General features: G+C 40.6%; 1 protein-coding gene across 1 annotated transcript in view; it reads right to left on the bottom strand.

The window, feature by feature from the left end:
• Positions 1-23082, bottom strand: part of LOC145293683 (nuclear exosome regulator NRDE2-like) — a 78445-nt gene extending 55363 nt beyond the window's left edge. The window contains exon 1 of the mRNA XM_080140081.1: positions 22636-23082. Coding sequence (XP_079996207.1) covers positions 22636-22990 — 355 coding nt within the window. The 5' untranslated portion in view covers positions 22991-23082. The remainder of the gene's footprint in view (positions 1-22635) is intronic.
• Between the last annotated feature and the right edge of the window lie 578 nt (positions 23083-23660).

Raw genomic sequence — 23660 nt, 5'->3', positions numbered from 1 at the left:
ACACACAGATTCAATACCGCTGAACCTTGAATATTTAGAATCCACCAGTGCGAGACATTTACTCCCAGACGAACAACCATAGCGATTGTGTTCATGCAGTCTTCTATCACCTCCAGAGATGATCATAACGTTGACAAGATTAAACTCAACAAAAGCACAATACTGTTGTATGACTGCAACAGTCCCTGCGTAAAGATATGAACATTTATTGCCTACACGGTATCTGCCCGTCTGTATTCCAAATGGCACAATCTGTGCAAGATGCAGCATAGCCAGTATCGCAGAGACGTTTCTGGAAAGGAGATTTTTCTGGTTTTTAAATACATTCTTTGACAACAAGAGAAGGAATTCATTGACAAGCTGGCAATTCCAAATGCACCCACTGGCTGGAACAAGTGCCGAAGCGATCAGCAGTGAAGCTGATAATTGATCCCCACATTTTTCGTATTGATCATTGGAACATGGCTTACTGAGAACTTGACTAGCAATTGACATGATTCGGCCGCCTTGACACGGTGAGCTCACTTAAAGCCAGTTTAACCTACCTCAGATAAATACTGTTAAAAGTACAAGTAGAACATTGCTTTTAAAGAATCTGTGAAGAGACTAACGTTAATATCTTACTACATTCCCTTGGACACGATATAGCTCAATTTTTGTATACAGCATAATCACATTGATACACTGGTTCCTACTAAATCACAAAAGTTAAGCAATATTAAGTTTGATCAGTATCAGATGGGTGACCAATTTAGGAATACTAGGCACTGTATGTAGGGGGGGGGCATAGACACCTCCCTGCAAAGGTTGCTAAAATCTAGCAATCATCTTTCTTAACGTGGATATAGATAAAACTGGAGATCGCTTATGAATTTCATACTCCCATGACACTTCCTGCTTCGGAGAAAGCCAGTTAAACCCACATTAAAGTATCGCAATTTCATTCATTTATTTTCATTCCATCTTTTGGCAACTAAGCAATATATCTTTATAGGGGTTTACTGCTTCCTATGTTGATATTGGCAGTCGCTTTCTTTATAACTATGTGGTGACAATTGTTTTTTGTTGTTGATTTGGGTTTAGCAATCCAAACAATGTTTCCCAAAAATCAATAACTGAAAGATTTTCTTGAAAAGTAAATCATTTTACAAATGAAAATATTTAAATCATACAATCTATGCATTCACACTACTACAGTTCTCATATTTGCACAACATTTTGATTGATGCAACCTCCAACCTTCTTCAGGTATATCCTAACTCTTACATAATATAGGATATGTGTAGTAGTAAATAGTAAGATAGCACATCTAAAAACAAAAATAGGTTTAAGGCTCCCAAACTCCAGACTAGAATTGTCTGCAAGGATCAGTGGTGTAATGGATAAAGTACTTGGTAAGATTCAGTTACAAATTATGCTCTTCTTGAGGTTGAAGTTTTAATCCTGAGTGTGAGTGCCACACAAAAAATATGAAACAAGCATACTATTCTTATAGATTAAATAAAGGATTCCATTTGAAATTTTGTGCAGACTCTCAAATTCGACAATATACACCTGAAGGTCAGCGGTTACATCTGGTGAAACCATACAAAGACAAATTGTTACTGCTTAAATATTAGAGAAAAGATAATTCTGTTAAGGATAGAAAAATAAAAATAAAAAATCTTTAAATTAACAATTCTATCATTTTATATTAAGTACTCCCCTCTCCCCCGTTAAAAATTGAATACTTAACTTTATTTTGTTTCATTTTACTTCAAAGTTTCTAGAATCAAGGAACCCCTTCCTGGGGCCAATACTTGATATCTATATGAAATCCACAGATATTCAAATGTTCCATCATAGTTCTCGTTTACCAAGAAATTGAGAACATAAGTTTCCTCTGCCCAATTGAGCATTTTCATTTTTTTTACATATGGATCACCACTTATCAAGGCCTGGAGGCCACTTGGGGATAAGGTTTATTGAGTGTATAGTAGACAATGGGATAATATCATAATCGTTAGTAGTGGAAATTTGGTAAATTGGATTACTTAAGGAGGATGATTCACGAAGAATTTGTTTATGTTGGACTTGAAGATTACCAAACTGTAGTCAGCTGGAAAACAGGCAAATGGAAGAGAGTTTCACAGGCATGCAGTTCTAAGAAAGAAACTTTGTTCATGGAATTTACGTTTAGGTAGGTTATATCTTTCTTGTGATCTCTTGGTCTTACTGGATTCCAAGACAAGAATTCATTTAGTCTGGTGAAGTATCCAGCTTCGTGCTGTTACTTAAAGTAACATCACTTGGAGAAGGTGCACCATTCCTCGTAAGAGACAATGTGGGTTAGCCATATCGAGGAGATCTTATTTGGTCTGCGAATACAAAATGTGATTTTAAATATTTAGTCAGGATTTATTTCTAGGGAAAAGTATCCTCATGTCAGGTTGTTCTGACAAACCCTTTTGTACTGAGAGAACTGAGACACTCAAGGATTGTGTCTAGTAGGCATTCAAATGCATCACTATGTAAACAAAAAAGCAGCCATTTTGAAAAATGGCCTCTCATGGTCAGTTAAACAGTGAGAGTAATGTTTATTAAAATATGTTACACATAATTTTTGGTCAAAGAAAATCTTTAAATGAAATGGTTTTAGACAATGTAATGTTTTGAAATACTGACGAGCACCATCATTCGGTTTAATGTTAGATTTACATTGCGCCAGCATTTTAGAAATTGACTTCCAAACTATCCTATCTCTGCCCCAGGTGTTTATTTACCTGTCTCTCAAATTAATTTGTATCACTTCAAGGAAAACAAACATGGAAAGAAAAAAGGGACATCGCTTAACCATTCCTTTTTTTATTTTGTTCTTGTCCAGAATTCACCTTACATTTAAAAAAAAAATAAAACAAACAAAAATTAAAAAAAAATCTATATGATGTACATACCAGTGACAAAACGAAAATATCATATTCCAAAAATCATATTATTAAGTAGTTTTATTTTTAAATAAAAAAAAAGCAAAAATTTTATGAGTAGTCAAGGAGTGACTGCCTCGACCGTCATTTTGAACCCCCCCCCCAAAAAAAAACATAAAACAAAGGGAGATAACTCAATATTTCATACTAAATTTATGTTGTAATACCTACGAATATCTATTAATGACTTAAAAATGATTTTCTTTATAAAAATAAAACTACTTGATCAATTTATATGATTTTTGGAATATGATATTTTTGTTTCATTCTGAGTATATACACCATACATCCAATTTTTGATGTAAATTCTCCAGTTTAAAACAGTTTTATAGCTGTGCAGTTCGATTGTGTGCATTTGGATTCTTAATCCGGCAGAGGGATGTGATGTGTCTAGTGTGTTAGGTATAAGTTAGTGTTAAGTTCATGCTTGCATGCCTTCTCGTTTCCAGCTAACACCACTGGCTACCCTTGTGGTGAAAAGGGAGCCGCTATGCACAAGTCTTCCCTGCCAGTACATAGCTTCTCCATCATAAAGACTCCTACAGTGCCTTCATATTGGCCACACATGGTAACTGGGAGTCTTGCGGGCCTCAGGTTAAACTTGTAGATCTCGGAGTAGTAACCCACTGATGTGTGGACATGCCCTGGCATGTTACCAACCTCTACCCCACTGTCTTGTAGGTGCCTTTGCTTGGGCGAAGACTAGAGGAACCAACCCCAAAATCAAACACCACTGCCTTGTGGGCCTTATCACAGCAAAAGACTAAGATAGGGTGACTGTTTACCTCACGGAGATTCATTTTGGCCAGAAGCAATGGCTTCCTCTGTTGCCAGTCGTTGTGGGTTCGCTCCACTGGACATGAGCATTGGAGGTTCAGAGGGTGTCTATCTGATGAGCAACAGATACTGCACCTAAACTGCGCAAGCAAGTTTGGAGCCAAGGTGGGAAGTCCTGTGGTGATGAAGTGAAACCACGCCAACATCGAGGGATAAAGCACTGAGGCCCCAACTAGTCATCGTCAAGACTGACGGACTGCATGATGATGATGATGATGATGCAGTTTGATTACAATTAGTTTGGTAAAATTGCAGATTAGTTAACAGTTGAGAAATTAGATCCAAAATATAAAAACAATAATTTAGAGCGAACAAAGTAGAATTAATTATCTACTATCTATACATGTAATGTGTCAAAACTAGTTATAATTTATTTTCATCCAGATTTTTCTTTCTGTAATTATGTGTCTTATCGATACACAAAAAACATGGCAACTGAAGTAATGTTAATATTTCACTAAACTTAAGTGATTTTATGTTTTTTTTTTTTTTAAAGTCATGAGGGCTTGCACTTGGACTTAGGGTTAGAGTAAGTCATTTTAAAAAACTACTTACTATCGTTTCACCATAAATTAATAAAAGTAGGGGGTTCATCTAGCCATTTTGGTTTTGGTGTGACATGAAGCACATAAACATTGAAAACAAATTGTGAAATAAAAATATAAAAACAAAAGTTTCAACATGTCATAAGTATGCAGGTCGGTATATAGTTAAATTTATTGCATTTGATAGAAGCTTTTTTTATTTTTTTAAAATACTTTTTCTCTACTTCACTATGCTACAATTTGACCATTAATTATTATGATATGACACTACCAGGTGTTGCCTGGGTCTCTTTACTTTTAATTTTGTTTCACCCTTTTTTTCTTTAGTTAAATAAATTTTTTTAAATAGGATTTTGAATGTTAATTTTTTACAATGTTATTTGATCACTGGAATAAATTGATAGACATTTTAATAAAACTAATTTTTTTTTTTTTAATATTTTCATTACTACTTATGGGGTAGAACAATAAAATTGTTACCCTAGAAAAGACAACATGATTCCATTTCTGTTTGATGAAAACCCGATTTTCTTTTTTTGTTGCAAACCATCTACTAGTTGGCCAGCTGTGTACAAATCCCAAGAGCGATGAGCATTCTATCATGTCTGAAAGTGACACAATGTTCAACGAGCAAGATTGGAGATGTGCTGCTGTACAACTCATGCTGTATAGAGATCCAAGTTATGACAACAGGACCATTGCCAGCACCCTCAAAATGCATCGCTGGATTGCCACAGATAACAGGGACGTGCTCAGGGTGATGAAAATAAAGTTTCTGGCCACGATTATGGTCTTTGGTGTGGTTTCAAATGAAATGAGGGCTACACCATGTCACATCACATCTTTGAAGTTGGCTTGAAAGTTAACACCAAAGTGTACCTGGATATGCTTAAGTGTATGGTGATCCTCTGGTGCAATCAGGTGGCTGCTGGTAAACCCTGGGTGTGGCAGCAGGACTTGGCGCCATCCCACAAGTCCAAAAACCCAGGCTTGGCTTCAGAAGGAGCGTTACGACTTTGTACCCTTTTCTCACTGCCACCCCTCCTCCCCTGACCTGAATCCACTGGACTACTTTGTTTGGTCATGCATTGAGAACATCACTAACAGGATCTTCAACAACACCAAAGCCAACCTGATCACTGCTATCCACTGAATATATACTGAGCATATGCCAGCACTTGTGGAAAAGGCATGCTCCCAGTTCCAGATCTGCACTGAATTGTTATTCAGTTATTGAAGCTGAAGGCGGCTACATTGAATAGATGTCAGCTCTACTATATAATCAAGTTACCTGAATTGATTTTTTTTATAAGAGTTTAAAATAAAGCTGTAGTGTTTTTTTCTTTAGGACAACAACTTATCGTTCCACCCTGTATTTGTTTGGATTTAAAAAGCTTCCATGCATTCAATAAAATAAAATTTTTACTAAGAATTACAAAGCCAGAATGACTTAAAACTTTTCAGCTTTAAGGTGGTTGCCATTGAAACAATTTTATCTTTATCAATTTAGGCATTTTCCAAAATAGCTTAAAAAAAAAAAAAAAAGGTGGAAAAAAGTATATATATAACAAATAAATGGAAGGTACCTTTCTACCTATTTTGATAAGTTTTTTGTGTTTTAACTTTTTTTTTTTTTTTTACTTAAAAGTAACGTAAAGCTTGCCGCATTAGAACAAAAAACAAAATAGTCTCATTAACACCATATTTGAGCCTAAATAATTGCTCAAAAATCGAAAATTAAACAAAACATACTGATAGAAATACATCCAATAAATGTAATCATGCAAAAATATTAAATTTTTGAGCAATTATCGAGGCTCGACCATGGCTTTAATGAGAACACAATCTTGATTTTCATACGAACTTGACAGGCTTTACACTGCCTTTATTTCTAAGTAAATAAACGCTTTAAACAAAAATCTTATTCCCGTAAGTAGAAGTGTAACTTAACTTTACAAACATTTAATTGATGTATATTTATTTTTGGTTCGATCCTTTTGTTTTGTTAGCTATTCTGGAAAATGTCCTCCAATCTAATAAATTATGTGATAATATAAACTAATCATTACAGTACTGTCGAAAGTTTTTAGCGGACACACACACACACATTTTCGCTTATATATATATATATAGATAGATAGATAGATTGGATGCAGTATGTAGTAATAATTGAAAAAGTTAAAAAAAAAAAAAAAAAAAAAAAAAAAGACTCGTGCGCCACCACCGAGAATCAAAACCAAAACGTTCAGCTTATGATTTATTTTTGCCTCTGCTGCCAATGACTGGGCTATGAAGACATATGTGCTGCAAGGCTAAAAATTAAAACATGAACCAATAGCTACTACGTTATGAGTTCGTAATGCTGACGTTCGACCTTCACCTGGCAAATTTCATTTTTTTTCTAATTTTCACCGATTTTTCCAGGCTAAAACCCAAATATAAAGTTTCGCATGGATTCAAATACCTTATATATGAAGTTTCATGTCTGTAGACCAAAAACTCTAGGAGGAGTTTGGTAGGCAAAATTTGTTAAACAAAAATATATACGTATACATATATATATGGAAACAATTGTTTACTATAAACTTTTTACGCAAATATTATGCAAGTATAAATCATGTAGAATATCTGCATGAATATAATTACACGTAGTAGTTAAGTAAAGATGATCATCCCATAAGAAAACTGAAGAAACTAATAGACAATTAATTAAAATGAATGTTTAAAAGAATATGCAAATTAGCTAGATCTTTTGCTAGTGAATGCAATCCCATGACCCATATAAGAAAATTGTATTTTCTTTTTAAATAAATAGAGAAGGGAATTTTAATCTGAATCTCAATACACATGAAAAAAAAAAAAAAAACGAATTTATAGGAGTATAGATTATACTGGACCCAATAAAGAGTAATAATTTTAAATGTTAAAAAAAAAAACCGAACTAACAGAAAAAAAACTTGTGAACCAATGCCAAGAATCCAAACTAAGACGTTTAGCTTACGATTTACTTTTTCCTTTGACATTAATGCCTGAGCTTTGAAGACATGTTTGCTGCAAGGCTAAAAATTAAAACATGAACCAACAGCTATTACGTTATGCATGCATATTTGTAATGCCATTGTTCGACCATCACCTGGCAAATTCTATTTCTTTAATTTTAACACTTTTTTTTTTTTTTTTTTTTTTTTACACAGTGATCACCACTTATCAAGGCCCGGAAGCCACTCGGGGATAAGGGTTATTGCAAGTACATCACGTTAGTGTGGAGATTTGATGAAGTGTTTACTTAAGGGGGCGGTTCATTAGGAATTTGTTAACGTTGGACTTGAACACATCCAAGTTGTAGTCCGGTGGGAAGCAGGCAGACGGAACAGAGTTCCACAGGCGTGCAGTTCTAAGAAAGAAGCTTTGTTCATGGAATCCGCGTTTTGCACTGATTTTCCCCGGCTGAAACCCAAATATAAAAGTTTACATGAGTTCGAATACCCTATATTCGAAGTTTCATGTCTGTAGACCAAAAACTGACAGAGGAGTTTGGTAAGCAAAATTTTTAAAACAAAAATATATAAGCATACATAAATATACATAGAAAGAGGTTTGTTTTTGCTATAACCGTTTTACGCAATTATTAAGCAAGTATAAATGATGTAGAATATCTGCATGAATATAATTACACGTAATTGTTAAGTAAAGATGATCATCTCATAAGAAAACGGAAAAAACTAATAGGGAATTAATTAAAATGAATATTTGAAACGAATATGCAAAATAGCTAGATCTTTTGCTAGTGAATGCAATTCTAGACACTCATACATAACAAAGTTGTATTTTTTTAAATAAAAAGAAAAATGGGTTTTTAATATAAATATCAATACACAAAAAACAAAAACAAATTTATAGTATAGATTGTTTGACTATTAAATTATAAATTGAACAAAATTGTTATAAAGACTTATTTGGTTATAGTAATGTTTAAAGCTATGAAGTTCAAAATAACCCAAACTTTTTACCTGACACTTTACAGATTTTTAAATTACGACAGGTTATGATGTAATTTATTCATTTATTTCTTTTAATTATTAACAAAAGATGAGGTGCTTGTGCAATATAATCCAATTAAAAAAAATGCATGTTAGGTAAAAACACTATTATATACTTCCTTGTCATGTCAAAATTAGTAGATTTAATTTTTTTTTAATTACGAAAAATGATCAAGTAGAAAAATAATTACAGATAAAAGTAAAATTTATCGAATTATAAAGTTCGGAGTGGTAGAAGGATCCTACCATTTTTCCAGCGACCTTGGCAACTGACTTTATGTATGTGTTCCATTTCAGGTCAGGAGTAAAGGTCAAGCCCAGAAGCTTATCAAAACATGGAGCTTCCTCTAGACAAGAGCCATCCATTTCAATTGATGCCAGATGGGGATCAGAGTGTTGATGATGTAAAGATAGAAGCTAGGTTTTAGATGCATTAAAAGTAACCAGCCACCTCTTCCCCCACTGTACCATGCGCTCTAGATCAGAGGAGAGAGAATCGGAGAGAACTTTGTCATTTACGGCCTTTGATGTGGTGCCATATATAGATGATTGTGTCATCAGCATAGATGTCAACAAATGATTTAAGTATGTGTTTTGGGAGATCATTGATGTAAATCAGGAAGAGTTGGGCCAAGGATTGACCCCTGAGGGACTGCAGCATTTATATTGCAGGCCTCTGATTTTTGTCCATCGACCACTACTCTTATGAGCCTATCGGAGAGAAATGATTTAATGATTGAGAAAACATTTCCAGTTATACTGTAGCTGGAAATCTTGTGAAGTAGGCCTTTATGCCATACCTTATCAAGGCCTTTGATATGTCAAGAGCAATTGCCCTAGAAAGGAAGCCTTTGTTGAGAGATTCACTAATCCTATGAGATATAACTGTTAGCACATCTGCTGTAGATCTGACAGAATGGAAATCATATTGCATGTTACTAAGAAGGTTATTTCTGCTGAGGTGGTTGACTACTTCTCTATTTAATATGGATTCCAGCAACTTACTCATGACACATAGGAGATTTATTGGTCTGTACTGAGAGGGAGAGGACTTAACACCTAAATTCTTAAATACAAGGCATACTGATGAGGTTTTCCAGGGTGTTGGGAAGCACTTCTCCTTAAGGCAACGCTTAAACAGTTTTGTAAGTATGGGGGCAAGTTCTGGTTGAAGCTTTTTCAGCACTATAATTGGGATGCAGTGAAGGCCAGTTGTTTTACTGGAATCAAGGTTCTTGATTAGCTTGGCGACCTCATGCACAGATATTTGTATGTTGCATAGCATGTTGTTTGTTATAGGAGGAAATACGGGGAGTTGATGGCCTTGGTCGCATAGGGTAGAATTAGCTGCAAAGTTCTTGGCAAATAGTTTGGCCTTGTCTGATGCTGACGAGATGACCTCAGGTCCATTGATTTCGACAAAATATTAAAATCTACCATTTCAAAATAGAAAATGGCAGAACGCTAAAATCTGCATTTTTTTCTTATGTAAAAAAATAGCTCTAGCAGTTCATAATTTTTACATCACAAGTAAGTATGTAATAATGCTTTTTTAAAAAAAAAAAAATTTTTTTTACACTTAAAATACATTTTTTGAAATCTCATTCTTGTTGGAATTCATATTGTCTGACTCCCAAGTAAAAAAAACAAAAAAAAAACAAACTTATCTTTGAATGGGCTTCAGGCCTTGCTAAGTAGTGACCCCCTCCCCCATCCTCCAAAAAAAAAAAAAAACACTTCACTATTGCATTTCGGGAGTTACCTTAAGAGTTTTTCCTTTTTTATATGTATGCTGGGCACGCATGGTTTCATTTTCGAAAAAGCACGCCAAAATCAGTTTTCAGTTATGCTTCAACGTGAAAGGACATGTTACATTTGTCTCTAATTCAAGGGAGCTTTTCCTGCCTTCTTCCTGGAGAAAGAATTCTTGGAAACTTGTGCTTTCTGTGGATGACCCCCCCCCCCATTATGGGGAGTTTAAATTAATTGAAAACTTGTACAAAAAATTACAGGCTTGACTCAATACTATCATGGTCCTTATAACAACTTTTCAACCAATACGATAAGAATAATCGCTATTCTCCTAAATTCTTGATTACCTCAGTCAAGAAGGATAGATTACTTGGAGAAGGCTTCTATTAGTCTTGATTACATGCTAGGCACATTACTTATGCAACTATAAATTAAATCAAGAAATCCATTCAAAGGTAAGTGTTCTGGCTTGCAAATTCTGTGTCTTCAATGAGTCTTTCATCTCTCTGAATTTTTTTCAAACTGTACAAGCACCAAAGATAAAAATGGCTGACTTGTTAGGCATTTTTTTTTATAACTATAAACGACAAAATGAAAAAGTGGTCCAAAAAACAAATAAATGTTATCAAAGACAAGTTTCTAGTGTTTTAACTTATTTTAAAGCGTTTATTCAGGTAGAGTATTATGTGAGAACAAGAAAAAGAAATGGCCGACATAAAAGAGTCATTAGTAGAAATTCACCCAATAAATGTCATGGTAACATTTATTGAGTGAATTTCTACCAGTATTTCGTTTTACTTTATATTTTTAAGCGATTATAGAGATTTCACAGATGTGAATAAAAGATTTAAAATAAGTTAAACACTAAAAACTTATCCAACAAGGAACAGGAGTAACTTGCCTTTGGTAACATTTGCTAAATACTTCAGCCTCTGTCCCATCGACGAAATGTTGCATTCCCTCTGCCCGTTCTAATGGTGAATGCTTTGACGAACTACAAGCGCTTGTACTCCCTCGACATAAATACTCCCCCCCCCCGACAAATCTGACAAGCAGCTAAATCCCACCCCTACACAGCAGAGATCCTTAGGTGTAAGAAGGCCTTCTACTCTAGAACTGCTAGACTTTGGGGTTATCCTTTACGGAGATGGTCCCGACGTCCGCCTCGTTCTGAGTTTGGGGAGAGGCCGTCTGACGTAGGCGGTGTCGAGGCAGAAAATTACCTTAACCCTAAAATATGCGATATGTCACAGACATGCTTTTACAAATATTGTGAAACAAATCACAGAATTTTACAGGGTTAACTAACTACGTGGAACTATTCTAATCATGTGGACTGCTTTTTGTTTTTAAATTCTAATTATTTGAACTGTTTATTTTGTAAAATTCCAATTATTTGAACTGTTGAATTATCAAAAATTTGAAGTGTTTATTTTGTAAAATTGTAATTATTTGAAGTGTTTATTTTGTAAAATTGTAATTATTTGAAGTTTTTATTTTGTAAAATTGTAATTATTTGAACTGTTTATTTTTTTAAATTGTAATTATTTGAACTGTTTATTTTTTTAAATTGTAATTATTTGAACTGTTTATTTTTTTAAATTGTAATTATTTGAACTGTTTATTTTTTTAAATTGTAATTATTTGAACTGTTTATTTTTTTAAATTGTAATTATTTGAACTGTTTAAGAGAAAAATCCAGGTTGTCCTCGACGGTCGTACATCTAAACAATATGATATAAATGCGGGGGTGCCCCAGGGTTCTATCCTTGGACCTCTATTGTTCCTGATATTCATAAATGACCTCCCCGACAACATTGCCTCTGAGATGGGTATATATGCTGATGACACTACACTCTATGGCAGGCACGACAGGAAGACGAATGAACACATTTCTAAAGAAATGGCAGAAACACTAGAGGAAGACCTCCAATCTGTAGTGGAATGGGGACAAAAGTGGTTGGTCGCGTTCAATGCTGCCAAGACTAAACTAGTTTCATTCAATAATTAGAAGAAACCCTCTCTACCACCAATAGCAATGGCCAACGACTCTTTATCTGAGAGTCCATCTTTCAAACTCCTTGGCCTAACGTTCACAGGAAACATGAGTTGGAACAATTACATTGAAGGCATTGCCAGGGTCGCTGCAAGAAAGGTGGGCTCTCTCTACCGTGCTAGAAAACTACTAACACCTGAAAGTATCCTGTACCTCTATAAGGCCACCATTCGCCCATGTATGGAGTATTGCTGCCACATCTGGGCTGGTGCATCTGCTACTAGTCTCTCGCTCCTTGACAAGGTTCAAAAGAGAGTCGCAAACCTGATAGGCCCTGAACTGGCATCTAAGCTTCAGCCTCTGTCCCATCGACGAAATGTTGCATCCCTCTGCCTTTTCTACAAGTATTTTAGTGGTGAATGCTCTGACGAACTGCAATCACTTGTGCCCCCACGACGTGTGCACCCTCGACAAACCCGACAGGCTGCTAAATCCCATCCCCACACTGTAGAGATCCCTAGATGTAAAAGATCTTTTTACTCCAATAGTTTCTTCCCCAGAACCGCTAGACTCTGGAATTCCATCCCAGGTCCCTGCTTCCCCAACAGTACTGACGTGCAGAAGTGTAACGTGAACCGACACCTTGCTGCCCAAATCCCTACATAGTACCCCAGTAGTTGTTGCCCCTGATAGTAGCCCCCTACACCAAAGTGGCAATATCAGTTCTTGTAGTATCTGTTCTCACAGTTACTAAACTTTCCGCCACCGGGCTTTCGGGCTAGGTTAAGGTGTTTTCATACTAACCTTTGGTTAGCAAGGACCGACCCCCTCCTTTGGGGAGTCAGGACCTAAAGGACCGACTCCACATTTGTGGGAGCTTGGACCCGGAAACCGATCCCCTTTTTTGGGAGACTGGAATCTCGGGACCAACACCACTAGCTGGTAGTTGAGACCTGCTTTTGTTGTTTTTTTGCATGCGTTTTTTCTTCGTTCCGGTCTCTTCCCTCTAGAGACAGGGGATGGTCTAATTTCTCCACACTTAATTGCCTGAGCAGCACTCTGACCTGCCAGGCCCAAACTTTGTCTATCTTCGCTGCTCTCCCAGTGGATCGAGCAGACAGGGTTCTCTTTCTCGCTTCCGTTGGGGTAAGTTAGTGGGTAGGGTGACGTGGGGTAGGGCGGGTGCTTCGTTTCTGCTCCCCTCTGTGGGCAGGGATGCCTATCCCCTCTCTCTCTTAATTGCGACGCGGCACTCTGACCCGCTAGCACCCACTGCGTCTTTCTTCTCTGCTCTCCCCCCTCGCGGGGGGATCTGAGCTGCTAACCCGACATCCCCGTGAGGGGAAGTCAAAAACTCTAATTTCTTCAAAGTCCGCTCCTCCCCCTCCATTCCCCTGGGTTTTCTTTTCCCCCACTACACTTTGGTCCGCGCCAGCGGCCAGTGCAACCGCCACGATGCCAGGCAGGAGGGGTACGTCACCCCAAATGCGCAGCATCTCAACTGCGAACGACTCCCTATGTGAGGGAGCTGATGCATCTCCCGGCGAGACGGCGCCAGGAAACAAGGTAGGGCCCCGGCGCGCGGCGACCTTGGAAGAAAGCGGGAGGGTAGGGCTGCAGCCCGCGGCGACCCCCCGAAAAGCACCTGCAACCGCTCCCCACGAGGGCAACCCAGCGGAAAAAGCTGCCGTTAAGTCACTAGCTGGGGAAAGTGCAGAACCCAGCCAACCAGCTGCACCCCAGGACGGCAGAACCAAGGGAGGAAGACCGGGGAACCCATCCCCCGCTCCCCCAAAGGGCGACTCCCCAACAGAAAAGGAGGAAATCAGCACCGCGGACCAAACCGAGGCGCTGGAGGAAGACGTAATAGCCTCCATCTGCTCACTATTCGGCGGGGAAGACAGTGATTGGCCCCCCAACACTCCCCAAGAGGACCAAATACGGAAAAGGGGTGACTCTCCGGCCAGTGGTAACAAAAGCAAGCTGGAAGGAGAGACACCCTTGACAGTACCCACCAAGGCTCCAGCTGGGAACACGGCACCAGAAGGGGAGACACCTCCATCCCCCAAGGGGACAGCCACCCAGCAAAGGAAGAAAATAAGAAAGGGGAGCGGCCCGGAGAGCAAACCAAGCCAGGACGAAACAACGCCAAAGACACAATGGCCTACTTTGCCTGGTAACGGCCCCGTTCCGAAACCAAAAATGCCCATAACAATGGAGAGCCCCACAACACCAGCTACGCCCCCCAACCCGAGTCCAGCTGACACCCACCAGGATGGAGGACCGGCATGGGGCCCCAAAGAGCAGCAAGGGAAGTTGACGCCCGAAGACTACAGAGCACTCTTCGACTCCACTTACAAGGAGTATACCCAGGGGAACAACATCCAACCCCTCCCGGGTCAAGTGGAAGTTCTGGAGAAAAGAGTGCTCTCGCTGATAACTTCAGACACCAAGACAAGGGGTCTGACGGGCGTCAACAAGGACACCATGATGAACGTGTTGCTGGAGCAGAACATTCCCGCCAACTACATCTGTAGAAGGAGTTACGCACAGTGGGATGTTCTGCTCCCCACCTCCGAAGACGCAGTCAGGCTGTCCAGGACCTGCCATCAGAGCAGGAACATAAAGCTCCAACCCATCTATATGAACAAGAGGAGAGCAAATGTTTCTGCTCTAAACGTCCTCTGCTATATGGAGGCCAAACAACTGGGGGCTATCCTAAGCCAGTATGGGGATGTAGAGGAAGTCACCCTGGTCCGCGGATTAAGAAACATCATGACCGGGGACTACAAAGTACAGATGGTTCTGGACAAGGCTGGATTCTACGCCATCCCAGCCACACTCAAGTTCGGAGAGTGGACACTCTCCCTTATAGTGGAAGGGAGGAGGCCTCATTGCTGGCTGTGCACACAACAAGGGCATATGGCGAAGAACTGTCCAAAGAGGAATGGAGGGAAGAAGCCCACAAAAGCGGCGGGAACAAGCGTGACAATAAATCAAGCCGCTGCTCCCGCGCCGGCCGCAAATCCTCCAGAGGCACTGACAGGCTGGGTGACGGTCGCAAAGAAAGGCAAGATCAACAAACAGCCATCCTTGCAGACAGTCACCCAAGACCAAGAACAACCGAAGAGCGAGACGGAGAAAATGGACACACAGACACCCTCCTCCTCAAACAAGAGGAAACTACCAGAATCTGAGGAGGAGGCCGCGTCAGAGGCAGAGGAAGAGACAACAACAGTCTCTATGGCCCTGAGCGCAACAGAGATCAGGAGGGGCAGGAGGAGGAAAAGCCGCAAGACACGCGCAAACCCTCCTACCCCCACTGAGACTGAGAAGGACTCCCTCGCAACAACAACACAGGATGAGCCCCCTGTGATCCCAACACCCCAGCAACCTGAACAACCTTCCCCCTCTCCTATAAAGGCCCCAAGAAACTCTTCCCGCCCCTCATCCCGTGACAGGAGCCAAAAAGAAGAAAACGAGCAGGCTACCCCCTCCCCAAGCGCTCAGCCTCCCCATCAATCAAAAGAGGTCCCCTCCCTCACTCCCAAAGTCCGCACTGAACGGACCAAAAAGCTCCCCTTCCTGCCAGGAAGCAGGATTTGTGAAACAGACCCTCTCCAACCGGCTCCGGACCTTAAAGGACAACAGAAGGTCCGGTACAATAAACTTAAAAACTTTGAAAAAGTCGGTGGAGACCTAGTAACAGACCCCACTAAATTCAAGGACGCTCCCTTGTTGACCACTTTCGTTAGGGTCGACAAGGACGCTAGGACTGGAGGAATGTGGGCAATGATTAAGGCAGCGAAGAATGCGATCCCAGGCCAGCAGCTGGTGGATAGGGACCATCCTTCACTGACCAACATTTTCTTTAAATGTGAGGGTAGAATCCCCATGTATGTACACCCATCGCTATACAGGGCACTCAAACTAACCTTCCCCCTGGACGTGGGGGGCGTGGCCAAGGATGGATCACCTTCATCGGATTTACTTACCGGCAGCCTTGGCCAGGCCTGCCATGTCCTCACTGCCCAGGATTTCAGACCCGTCTGTGACAGTGCTTGAGGTAAGTGATCATGTCTTTGAACTTGGCTACATTGAATGTGAGGGGCATCAGGTGTCGAAGCAAGGCCTCGCGCGTTGTGAGAGAGTTGTCCCTCAAGGTAGATATCGCCGCTATCCAGGAGACCCACTTTGTTTGTGACGGGGATTGTCAGGTGCTGGTAAACGATTACGATGTCTACTCAGCATATGGCAATACCTATAGTCGTGGAATCTCCTTGCTAGTGAGTCGCACCCTGTCAGCGTCGGTGAATGTTGTTCACGCAGGCGAGGACGGGCGGGCGCTTGTTGTTGATGTTGCTGTTAATTGTAGTGTTTTTCGGATTGTTGCTGTTTATGCTCCCAATGCTGCTGTAGAGAGGGCAACCTTTTTTCGACGGTTGGAGGGCTTCTTAGTGGATCCGGAACGGTTAGTTTTAATGGGGGATTGGAATGCAATCCTTGATCCCAAAATAGATAAGGTCGGGGGGACTAGCGGGTCGGCGTGGTGTGACAGCAGTCTGTCTGACCTGATGGCCTCGTGCGATCTCGTCGACAGATTTCGTCTGGATCATCCGGGGCGGGAGATGTGGACGTGGCATCCTGTAGTGCCTTCCCATCCAAGCACTTACTTGGATCGGATGTTAGTTAGAAGAGGCGATGTAGACTTCCTATCTTGCCCCACGTTCCACTTGCTAAGACACTCGGACCATAAACTTGTTATGGCCCGTTTGAGCTTAAGTGTTAGGCCTAAACTGGCCGGATACTGGAAGTTCAACAGCACCTTGTTGGAGCTGGAGGACTACCGGTTGAAGGTCACTGAGCTAATTCAGCGGGCTTTAGTGGGGGCGGTTACAGGGAGTAAGTGGTGGGTTAGTCTCAAGGCCAAAATTAGGCGCTTCTCTGTCCAGTATAGCCAACGCCTCGCGATAGATAAGGCTAAGGCAAAGAAGCGTTTAGAGGATAAGCTGACCCGGGCGGTGGAGGGGGGGGACCCCCTAGAGTTAGCACTAGCTAAACAAGATCTCAACCGCTTGGCTAGCGAGCGGTATGAATGTCAAGTAGTTAGGGCTAGGTTAAACAAAGTTTCTAACGAGGCTGTGAATGTTGACGCTGTTGAGCGTAAGGCTGCTTTAAGGCGCGGTTCGGATGGGTACATTCGTAAAGTACATAACCTGGAAGGACACCCCTTAGTATTGACTCGGGAGATCTGCGAGGGGTTTCGGGAGCATCTATCGGTGCGCTTCACCCAACTACCCGGACTCAGGGTTGATGAGTTTGGCAGCTATTTGGCTGACTCGCCCCGCCTCACGGCGGCTCGGGCGGCTAGTTGTGATGGTCTTATTACTGAACATGAGGTCATTACTGCGTTGAAGCAGGTCGGCTATAACAAATCCCCGGGGCTTGATGGTTTACCCTACGAGTTTTACTTGAGGTTGTCGCCCATGTTGGTCCCTATTCTGAAGGATATGTTCAACCATTGGTTTGCCCAGGGTTCCATCCCTGGACAGGTGACCAAGGGTGTGATCACATTGCTGAGGAAAGGTCAACGGCATGGTGGGAGGGAAAACTTTGATGATTTTAGGCCCTTGACTCTGCTAAACACGAGTTAAAGATTTTGGCAAAGATTCTTGCGAATCGCTTGCAGGTTGTCATCACTGACTTGATCGAACCGGACCAGACTTATGCTGTGAAGGGGAGATTGATTCAAGACAATTTGCACTTGATACGCTCGATCATAGAGGGGACAGAAGACGACGCCGAAGCCGCGCTGATCAGTTTGGATCAGTCCAAGGCATTCGATAGGGTCGACCATCGGTTCCTAGGATCTGTGCTAGAGGCCGCCGGATTTAATCCGGACTTCCGCAAGTGGATCTTTGTTCTGTATCACAGGCCGACGGTAGCGGTGCAGATCAACGGTAAGCTGTCGGAGTCATTCGCTGTCTCTCGGTTGGTGCGACAGGGTTGTCCGCTGTCGCCTCTGTTGTATGTCCTGGCGTTGGAACCCCTCCTTCGCAAGTTAAGGGACGAGGCGGCTACACCAGTCCTGCGCGGAATAGCTCTCCCTGGAGGCACACGAGCCAGGGTTTCCGCGTTCGCCGATGACGTCACCGTGTTCGTGTCTTGCCTCACGGACGTTCAAGCGGTGGTCGAGGCGCTCGCTCGATACGAAGAAGTAACAGGGGCCATCTTCAACCGTAGCAAGTCTGTTGGCCTGCAGTTGGGGGCCTGGACCGGGGTAAACTCGCTTCCAGGTATTTTCAGCTGGACCGATGGACCGGTCCGCATTCTCGGTGTCTGGTTTGGACCGGGACTTCAGCTGGAAAAGAATTGGTCGGAAGTACAGTCTAAGGTCAAATCGTCAGTAAAGACTTGGATTGGAAGGAAATTGTCCTTGAAGGGTCGGGCGGAGGCGTGTGCTGCATACGTCTTTCCGCTCATCCTTTACCGTTTGTCTGTACTTCCTCTCCCTGCAGAACGACTAACCCGCTTACAAGGGCGCCTCGATTCACTTTTGTGGAACGAGGGTAAGCATTATGTCTGCAGAGAGGTCTGTGTTCAAAATCCGAGCGAGGGAGGCCTGGGTCAGCCCAGTCTCTTGTGTCATAGAAACGCCGAGAGATTGGCTTTCCTGGGTCGTTCGCTTGAAGGAGACGCTCCTTGGGTCCCTGTGGTTGAGAACTCGTTTCCCAACCTCAAACCCAACCCTTCGGTAGAAGGTCGTCGTAGACCGAAGGGGGAGTCCAAGTTCTTCTCCGAATGCCGAACCGCTCTTAGAGCTTTGCCGGGGACCAATGTCCTCGATCAGCCAAGGAAGAAACTGTATCGGGATTTAGTGGAGGGGACCGCGAAGGATCCACTTTGTAGGCGGATGGGATGGTCGATGGAGGTTGTCCGTTCTCAATGGCGTTGGGCGCCGGGACGGGAGATTCTGAATAACTCGGAATTCTCCCTGACTTGGCGACTGGTCCGAAATGCGCTGCCCCTCTTCGACGTACTTTTCCGGTATAAAGAACATACCAGCCGCTTCTGTCCGTGCTGTGACGAGCGCGAGCCCGAAACAATCGAGCACGCGTTTTTTAGTTGCAGCCGGATACAGCCCCTATTAAGGTACGTCGAGGGGGTAACAGCTCGCATCGATGCCGAGTGTCTGCTCGATCTCGACGTAGGAACTTTTGTGTACAACATGGAGCCGCCGTTCCCCAGGGAGGAAAGTTTGGTTTTCCTGGCGATCCTAGCAGTAGCGCGCATGACCATTTGGATCGCGCGCCTCAAGTTGGTCCACGAAGGGACATCTGTTCCTGATCGGGATCTGATCGTTTACTTTAAACATTTGCTTAAAGTAAAGATCAGATGCGATTGGAAGAGGTTGCCTAGAGTGGAATTTGACAAGAGGTGGGTGCACAGCACTAGTTTGTGCATCCGTCGAGGAGCCAAGTTTCAATACGTGTTCCCTCCTTAGGCATGGCATGGGCGGTGCTGGGTCCTACGGAACCCATCCCGCCTAGGTTAGCATTATAAGTTCAGTAAAGTAACTCTTGACTGGTGGTACAAATGAGATCCTGTTCCTGATTTTATTTTTTGGTATTAGAGAACCTCTGAGTCTGCCCAACCCCCCTGCTCCTCATCTTTATTTTCTGATGCCCCCGGTCATCCCCCTACTCAGAGGTCACCTTCCTACCCCCTCCATCCGTTGCTTTATTTTCTCCCACCTCCATTAAGGCGACTTCCCCAAACCCCATTAGGGATGCTCTGCTTGTTTTCGGTTCCCCGGAAAACAGTGGGGGATCTAGCCACATAGAATAGTACAGGGGGGGGGTCTTACTAACAACACATTAGTAGTTTTTTCCTTATTTTTGAAATGAACATTTTCATTAGTTTTTTCCCACTCCACGAACATTTTATGCCAATTAATTCAAGAACTCTTTCTAATGAAATCGAACTTTATTTTCTCACACACACACACACAAAAAAAAAAAAAAAAAAAAAAAATGCACACACAACATACAGAAATGAATATACAAATTGTACATAGTTAAATTTTACATTGAACGCTGGGGTTATTAGTTAGATTAGGATCCACAGAGTGATTGAGGTATTTTGGTAAATGTTGCCAGTCAAGAGTAAGACTTCAAAGTCTCATCTGTTACATAGTCAAAAAGACCCTGTACCCTCCCCCTCCCAATTTCTTGTAGGGCCTTGTGCCTAATTTTGTTGAATTGAATTTTTTGTACGTTTTTTATGTTCAATTTTTTCTTTCTCAATAAAATATATAAACAAGATCAAAGTGTAGTATCTGTTCTTCAGATGCTGCACTTCCATTTTTTGTTCTCTTTCGGTGGAGGAGAAATCCTTCACGACTGAGACAATTTTTATTTTTGTACCTTTTCTCCACGTTAAAAAACGACCCTGGTGTCTAACTCTGTCCCGTGGGGAGGCATAGTAAATAGGTACACCAAAGTGGCAATTTGCCTTGTTTGGGGTGAAAATGTAATAAAAAAATAAAAATTCTAATTATTGGAACGGGTTTTTTTCTCCTTAAGTTAACAACTGGGCACTTTATTGAAGGGGTAATTTTCTGCCTCGACACCGCCTACGTCAGACGGCCTCTCCCTGAGCTCAGAACGAGGCGGACGTTGGGACCATCTCCGTAAAGGTTATCCGACTTTGGAACTCCCTTCCGGAATCCTGCTTCCCCAACTGTACTGACATGCAGAAGTTCAAATGTAATGTAAATAAATAGACATCTTGCTGCTCATCTCCCTTCATAATATCCCTACAACTTATGTCCCCGATAGTAGCCCCCTACTTCAAAGTAGCACTGTGCCTTGTTTGGGTAAAAATTAAATAAAATAAATATATGTACTTGTTTTTGGCCACTTTTTTGTATTGTTAGAGTAAAAATGCCCGGCTTGTTTAACAATCAACTGAAATGCATTCTGGTGGATTTCGTAATTAAATAATTTTTAAATAGGATTTTAAAAAACTTATTTTACCCACTACTGCATTTTTGGTACTTATGCAGAGAAGGTACCATGCTGACATAATGATGCTATTATTTAAAAAGCCATTCATAACATGGGGAGGGTGTTTTGTAACTATTCTGTACTTTCATCTAAACAAAAAATATCGCAAAACTTGAATTTAATTTTAAAATACTATAAAAAAAGATAGCACGATAATTTCTTTACATAAGTACCCATTTTTGATTGCAATCAATAATCGATTTATATTAAATTAAAAAATAAAAAAATGAAGCAAAGGTTACGTAGAGGCGCGAAACACAGACATACGAGACGTGGTGGTCATGTAATTTTACTCAGACAGATTTACGGGTGTCGCCATGTTTAAACTATGGTAGCACAACACGCGCAACATTTTAATGACTGTGCACCGTCTGCACCGAGTGAACTAAACGTTTTCTAAGTTTTGTGCACCTTAACGTCACAAGAGATGACCGTTTTGGGCCACCGTAGATTTGATAGAGAAACTAACAACATGGCGACAATCGTAGTGTTATCATTTAAAAAATATATTTTAACATTTTACTTAATAATTACGGATTTAATGATAAAATGCACAGAGAAGAGTTTAGAATTCAATCGTTGATATGGGTTATCTTGCAATAATAGTATAAATAACAATAAATATAATATAAATAAATAAAAAATAAGTTTTTTTTTTATAATATGGCGATATGATCAGAAAAGAATTCTCATGTTTTAATTAATGTTAATAAAAATAAAAAACAATAGTAAGTAAATAAAATATTAATCAAATAAATAGTTTTTAATTTTTTGTTGGGGGATTTAAAAAAAATTTTCAACTTAAATAATAATAATAATCTATCAATAAAACTATCAGACACGATATGTGTTTGTATTTCTCGTCTCGCCGCGACTTTGATAAATGTAATTCGAATTATTATTTATCAAGTGAATATTTATTGAAATCAAAAATAAAGGAAAATTAAAACGAATATTTGTAAATTCTTAAAAAAAAAAAAAAAAAAAAAAATGTAATAATTTAAAAATGTTTTTATCTAGGTTGTTACTCCGAATGACGCCGGATTTCTTTTTTTTTTTTTTTTTTTTTTTTTACAGTGGTCACCACTTATCAAGGCCCGGAAGCCACTCAGGGATAAGGGTTATTGCAAGTACATTACTTTAGTGTGGAGATTTGATGAAGTGTTTACTTAAGGATAAATACAATAAATAAATAAATATAATAAATAATAACAGGATAAATACAATAAATAGATAATAACAGCTAAACTTGAACCAATTTTTGTTAGTATTTTTTATTTTTTTAAACAATTTTTTGTTTTTGATAAAAAATTGTTTAAAAAAAAAAAAAAAGAAAAAAAAACAAAGGTCCACGATTTTTTTTTTGTAGATTTCTTTTGTTTTTGATGAAGTTGCTTTTATTTAAAAATATATTTTTTATTATTGTATACTGACCATTCTTGGTGACATCTTTAACAGCTGTTGTTGGGATGGGTTTATTATCGTTTGATGAAGAAGAATCGGTTGTTGTCGTGGATTTTGTCGGATTCCCAAAAGTCGTGTTATTATTTGTATGAAGGGAAGATGGAGAGTCCGACTTGTTGGAATACGCAGGGAACAATGGCGACCGATTTTCAAGTAATTCTGGCTTTGGTTTGCTTCTTTTGATCGGAAACGGTACGACAGTCGGTCTTCTAATACTATTATTACTGACTATTGGCTGGCGATCTGTTGGTTGATTATTTGTAGCCGTGTGACTGGCCCTATTAGTTGTACTATAGTCGGTTGGTCGTCGCTCCGTGTCCGCCATGTTAGACACTGACAACAATCACGACGACTACGATGACAGCAAGGGACGTAACTCTTCCTCCCTCCACCTTCGTCGTTTCATCTTCCTCCTCCTCCCACAAGTAGATTTGACAAATCATCCCTTATAATAGTTACGAATGGCCTGAATGATATTATTCATTATTTATTTTATTTTTTTTATAAACTCATATTCACCCCAACCAAGGCACATTGCCACGGAGACGTAAGGGGCGAATAGGGACAATGCCTACAGGGACACTCTAAGTAGGGATTCGAGTAACGAGATATCTGTTTAAAATTTTTTTTTTTTTACCTTTTCACCACAAACAAGGCACTGCCACTTTGATGTAGAGCGCGAGAAGAAAAGGGGTCTATTTGTGTCTGCTACAGGGCTACTCTCAATGACATAATCTACAGGGGTACTATGTGGGGAGTTGGGCAGCAAGATGTCGGTTCACGTTAGACTTGAACTTCTGCATGTCAGTACAGTTGGGGAAGCAGGAACTCGGAAGGGAATTCCAAAGTCTAGCGGTTCTGGGGAAGAAACTACTGGAGTAGAAGACTCACTCGCATCTAGGGATCTCTACTTTGAAGGGGGTGGGATTTAGCTGCTTGTCGGGTTTGTCGAGGGTATTTACGTCGAGGGGGTATGAGTGTTTAGGGAATTTCCC

This window comes from Euprymna scolopes, chromosome 15, assembly GCF_053919585.1.
Source record: "Euprymna scolopes isolate OS-2025 chromosome 15, ASM5391958v1, whole genome shotgun sequence".
Taxonomy (NCBI): Eukaryota; Metazoa; Mollusca; class Cephalopoda; order Sepiida; family Sepiolidae; genus Euprymna; species Euprymna scolopes.
The sequence above is the reverse complement of the archived record's forward strand: the minus strand, read 5'-3'. Positions and strand labels throughout refer to the sequence as shown.